This window comes from Chelonia mydas, chromosome 22, assembly GCF_015237465.2.
Source record: "Chelonia mydas isolate rCheMyd1 chromosome 22, rCheMyd1.pri.v2, whole genome shotgun sequence".
NCBI lineage: Eukaryota > Metazoa > Chordata > Testudines > Cheloniidae > Chelonia > Chelonia mydas.
In genome coordinates, this window is record NC_051262.2 from 3,454,596 (window position 1) to 3,460,343 (window position 5,748).

The following is a 5,748-nucleotide window of genomic DNA, read 5'->3' on the forward strand; positions in this document are numbered from 1 at the left end:
CCTCAGCTGACAGACCCAGCCAGCTCCGTTAGCCACGGCTGTGGCAGGCTCCTCAGCCTCTGTCTGACGCCCAGCTACCGCCAGAGGAACAGGGAGCACTGCCCTGCGGGGTATGGGTTACACGGGCCCCAGGCTCAGGGCTGGCCCCAGGCATTCGGGGGAGCCTGGCGGATGGAGGGGGGGATTGAGCGGGGCTGGCTGGGTGGCAGGCACGGTGTCCCCGTCCCTCAAACGTCAAGGGAGGGCACTGGAGCCTTCCCCACTGGCAAACTGCCCACCCTGTTCAGAGCGCTGCCAGGGGAGAGGGGCCCCTTAATGCTCTTGGGGGGGAGGGGGGCTCTGAATGACAGCTGGGCGGGGGGGCCATGGGTCACCTTAACCCACGGCACCACAGCAAACCCAATAGCCAAGGGAGTCATAGTGGGCCAGCGAGACACAGGCAGGGGGTGAGCAGGCAGGAGAGGGGTCAAAGGGGAGGGGGCCATGGGAAGGGGAGAGGCTAGAGGACAGGAGAGGGCAGGCATGAGCCACAGCAGATCTTGGATTCTGGTGGGTTTTTAATCAGACTGGAGAGAAACCAGGAGGGACGGGGGGAGGGGAGAACGTGGACTTCCTCCAGAAGTGCAGCTGCTCCCAAGTGAGTGGGAAGTGAGGGGGTGTCCATGGCCCCTAGGCGTTGCAGAAGTCTTTAGTGCAGCAGTGGAAGATGTGCCAGTTGTCTGGGCCTACGACGTAGTCCTGGCAATTGCTGACGCAGCCCATCTTTGCAAAGACGAAGTTGTTCCCTGGAGAGAGAGAGAGAGAGAGAGAGAGAGCCTGGGCGACAGGGACAGACGCCTCCTCCCTGGGACTGTGTCAGAGGAATCCAGCATCTGGTCCAGCCCCATAGCCAGAGCATCCCCAGCTGAGATGCCTTTCCCTTTGTTGACGCCCAGGAACCAGGGCTCGCTCTAGACCCAGCAGAGACCGTCCTAGTTCTCACCCTGCCAGGGGCAGCACCATGAGCCCCAGAGATGGGGCATCTCGTGGTGACTGAAAACAGCAGGAATGAGAGCAGGGTGCGTGCGTGCCACATGCACCTACCTAACGAGTGTGTGTGGACGAAGCAGGATTCCTCCGGATCCGCCTTGCATGATTTCCATCCTGCGCACATCTTGTTCGGCTGCAGTCTGACACACATGTGGCATAGGAGGGCTCCCGCTGCGTGACAGGAGAGAGAAGAGAATGACAACTCGCCAGGCACAGAGGGCCACTGGAGATGGGCGGGGAAACAGAGTCACCCATCTGATCAGGAGCCTGGCTGGGTGACAGGGAGCGCTCACTTCCCTCTGTCATAAGAAAGGCTGAGTGTGGATCGGCCTAGGGAGCTGGCCCAGCCAAGCCCATGAAATAGAATCTTGTCAGGATACACACACTAGCTCTGCCTCGGAAACTGACTAAACAGAGGGCCACGATATGCTAACAAAGTAAACCGGGGGGTGTGTGTGTGGGGCGGGGGGGGAGGGGGATGATGGGAAAAATACCTTTCTCTCTGGTCCTTTCAGTTACAATGAGCTTTTATTCTCTTAGTTAAAAATATTTCAGAAACTGTGATTTCTATGTGGAGAGTGAATCAAATCAATCTGAAGGCCCATTCCAGTTTTTCTGTACTGCTTATGAAAGAGTCAGTGAGTATTTTAAAGAGCCTGGGGAAAAAACACCGTGCAGCATGTCAGCAGCCAGTCAGATCTCTCTCTTCCACTATCCCTGTGGCAGCATAGAACTTTTCCTGCCCCTGTAATTTTATTAAGAATTTAAAATAATGTGAAAATCACAAAGTGACCCGCGGAAGTGATTGGCACTGGCTGCCGCTCACCATTTTGCAACACACGTCGTCCAGTTCTTTGTCTTGGAGAAAAGGGACTGGCAATGTTCACTGCACAGGTCACCTCAAAATCCCCCTCGCTAGTTACACAAAGAGGCTAGATCTCTCTCTACCAACTGCCTGGATCCAGCCCAACTGGACTTTGCGACTGCCAGAGACACTTCTAACAAGCTCATGGCCCTGCTGTATTTGGCCAAATTTGGGAAGCATGTCGCTGGTTTGCACAACTCAACAGCCCTGTCTCAGTCTTGTGAACCCATCCATTTCCCTGAATTGACTTCAGAACACGCTGATGTTATCTGTCCCTTCGCAGGGCCCTCCCTAGGCCAGCCTGGCTTTGCCAAGGCGTCTGTCCCTAATGCAGAGCACAGCCTGCTCTTACGCTACAGTGTGTGAATCCCTCTCCCTAACCAACAAAGGCCAGCTCCTCTGCTGGTGTACATCATCCTAGCTAGCTCCACTGACGTCGAAGGGCCAGCTCCCCGATGGAGCCGAGGATCTGGCCCCTTTGGGAGCGAATAGGTCGGTTTTGTTTGGGGACTTACCCGTTGAGAAGTACAGCAGGGCTGTGAAAATAGGAACCAGCATCTTGCTCATCCTTCGTTTTCTCTCCTTCAGGCGGAGTGGAAAGCGGCACGGTGTGCTGGGCGAGTGAGAGCCCAGGCAGTGGTGCAGGGCAGTGGGCGGAGTACGGCACAACTCAAACACCAGCCGGATTTATATTACCCCCGGTGGGGCTGGGCAGCAGCCAGTCAGGGCCCATCCTGCGGGAAACACCCATGAGTTTCTGTTGATTAATAGTCATATCCCCAGATCGGATTGGATGGAGAGCCCAGGAGCAGAGCGATTCCTGCTCAGGTGACCAGCCCTGGGCAGGCAGCTGCCCACCCTCCCCAAAGGCTGGGGTTGGACTGCGCTGGTGCCCATCGCCCAGGGCTCCCATAGGGTCCCGCCCAATGCCCACAGAACATAAATGGTCCTTTTTAAGCATTAAACTTCTTGCCCCATTATTGTGAATAAAACCTTCCAACCGGGCCCGATGCACAGCTGGCTGCTGAGTCTGCCTGGCTGAGACACACACCCACCCCCGGGGAGAGGGGAGCCAGCTGCAGTAGAGTTGGCCACAGCAGACTGACACCCCCTTGAAAGTCTCCCTGCTGGGACGTGGAGGGCAGCAGAGCTAGTGGCTCCAACAGAGAACGCCCTGGCCACAGGCAGAGAGTCCCACCAGCTGTTATGGAGAAAGAGGCAGCATGTGTCCCCAGTTACCAGCAGGGCAATTGGGAGCTGGGATGGGGGATCAGGATTATGGTGGGATGGTGGGCGTGGGCGAGCAGGACAGGAAGCTCACAAACAAACCTGCAGCCCCCAGTGGCCGTGGGAGGGGAGAGCTGCAGCACCCCCCTCAGCTCATGCGCTGGGAAAGGTGCAAACTCCTCCAACCGCTGCGTGTGCCCCCTCATGCCCAGGGAACAGAACCCCTGGGGATCTGCCCACCGGAGCCTGACCGCTGCAAAGGACAGAGAGGGAACATGCTGGGAACGTGGGTGGCAGATTTCCATCAGTATTTTTAGCCCAGCAGCGGGGGCAGTGCAGGATCAGAGGGATCCAATTCGCTTCGGGACAGAGTCTGCGGCTCGGCCCGTCCCAGGGTCACTCTAAGTCCAGCACAGCGGGATGCCCCCTTTATGGAGTCGTTTGGACCATCTCAGCCACACGCTATTTAGTGTTGTCACCCTGGCTGCTGGAGGCCAATGCCCAGGCCCCAGAGGGACCTCACTGGCGTTAGCCAAGGCGTCCAACTCAAGCAATGACATTCCACCTCCTGAAACACCCCCGCCCCTGGCAGTTTCAACTGGACAGGGGATCCATCATCCAGTCCTGTCCTAAACCTGGGCTGGGCCCGAGAGGTGGCTGCATAGTCCAGCCTTCGGGGAAGGGGCTGGTAGCCCCACCTGTTATTACGGTTGCCGAAGACATCTCATTATAGGGCCCTGTTTTCAGTTGCTGGTATCTTTGCCAAACTTTAGCTAGTTAGACTGACATTTTCCATGACCGGTGTCTGCCTCTGGCTGAATTTTCTTGGGAAGTTTCAGACAAAACGGTCCAGCTGTTCCTGAGAACAAGGCGAGGGGAAGTTAGACATAAAGGTAGCTCTGGAACAGGCTTCCAAGGGAGGCTATGGAATCCCCATCATTGGAAGTTTTTAAAAACAGGTTAGACAAACACCTGACAGGGATGGTTCAGGCTCACTTGGTCCTGCCTCAGCGCTGGGGGCTGGACTTGGTGACCTCTCAAGGTTCCTCTCAGCCCTACACTTCTGTGATTCTATGTGGGGCTAACAGGTTTCCCTGAGACTGACTGTAAAACACAGGGGCTAGGGGATTGATTGCTTGCAGCTACCTATGTGCACCAGCATCAGCAGGCAAGACAAGCAGGGGTGAGTATGGCCCTGACAGGAAGCTGAGAGACGGGGCTTCTGTTTGGGCACAGTGCCGGCTGGAAATGCAGACTTGGGTTTCTGGGCAAAGAAACTGCCTGCTGTTTGGTTCTGCTTTGTTTAGGGAAATAGGACTTTGTGGCCAGTCTTTTGACTAAACAGGATTGCACCAAAGAAATACCTGACTCTCTCATCAGCCTCTCCTCCTAATGGAAATGACCCACAGAGCCCCAAATACTGGCTAACTACTTGGACCAAAAGGGGTAACAGGTTTGTGTTCGCACAGGCTGCAGCATGCAGTGCATCCCCATCTGTGCTGGCAGGGGGAGGGGTGCTGCACGGGGGCCAGGGTCTATTAGCACAGTCTGTGATGTGCTGGGTGCACTGAGATTTTAAAGGCACTTCCTTAGCACAAGACACATGGGTGAGTTTAGCAAGGTAGTGACACAGACAGCACCCGTCAGATTTGTTTCCCCTTTGGCCCCACTTAGGACATTAGTGCGTTGATGCTTCGACATGATTTGCGCGTACAGCACCTGACACAAAGTGGGCTCCTCAGTTTTCTGGGTTCAGAGTGACCTTGGGACGTGCCAAGCCACAGTCTCTGTCCCCAAACAAATCAGCTCCATCTGATCCGGTGCTGTCCCCTCCACAGGGCTAAACATACTCCCACCAGCTGTCATCCATGCTCCCAGCACAACCCCCAACTGCATCACTTCCAGCCAGGCTCCACGGGCTCAGGTGGGTGGATCCAGAGCATAGTGTTCTGCTCCCTGAGCTGAGCGTGGGCTGGCCAGATGTTTGGGGGAGGGGGAGAAAGGGTGTTTTGCCTCCCCACTCTGTGTGAGGGGGGCTCTGTCCCATTTGCATGTTTCGGGGTTCATAATACTTAGACCATCCCATCTCATTAGAGGAGAGACATCAGGAACTAGTCAATGCCTCCTCCAGAGAGACACAGCTACCAAACCCTTTAAAAAAGGCAAGTGCTTGACCAGTTCTCACCACCCAAACCCCAACCCAGTAGATCTTTCCAACAGCTGCCCTGTCTCCAACCTCCTATAACAACTGAGAAGGTCATAACCACGCTGGCCCAACAACATGGGGCTGCCTCCCAGCAGGGTTTATACCAGGGCACAGCAGAGATGGCTCCAGTGGCACTAAAAGCCGACATCCTCGTGGCCGTGGACGCAGGTCAGCTCTCTATGCCCCTGTTGCTGGGCCTCTCCGCAGCCTTTGACACAGTGCACCATAAAGTCCTGCTACCTGCTGACCCAGATCCCAGCAGTAGCTGCTCCAGTGGCTCCAATCAGCCTTCTGCAGCAGAACTCAGAAGGGCGGTGGGTAACGGCACCTCTCCAAAGGCCCCGCTGTGGGTCTCACAGGGATCCCTCCTATCCCTGCTTGTCTTCAATGGCTGGGAGAGAGCATGAGAGGCCCTGGGCTT

The 5,748-nt window shown here is 56.1% G+C and overlaps 1 protein-coding gene across 1 annotated transcript; it reads right to left on the reverse strand.

The window, feature by feature from the left end:
• Positions 1-294: 294 nt before the first annotated feature.
• On the reverse strand, positions 295-2,532 carry LOC122463512 (prostate and testis expressed protein 4-like). Its single transcript, XM_043533849.1, has 3 exons — positions 2,410-2,532; positions 1,084-1,200; positions 295-785 (listed from the first exon to the last, which is right to left on the reverse strand). The coding sequence occupies exons 1-3, from the start codon at positions 2,459-2,461 to the stop codon at positions 670-672; spliced, it is 285 nt and encodes a 94-aa protein (XP_043389784.1). The 5' UTR covers positions 2,462-2,532; the 3' UTR covers positions 295-669.
• Between the last annotated feature and the right edge of the window lie 3,216 nt (positions 2,533-5,748).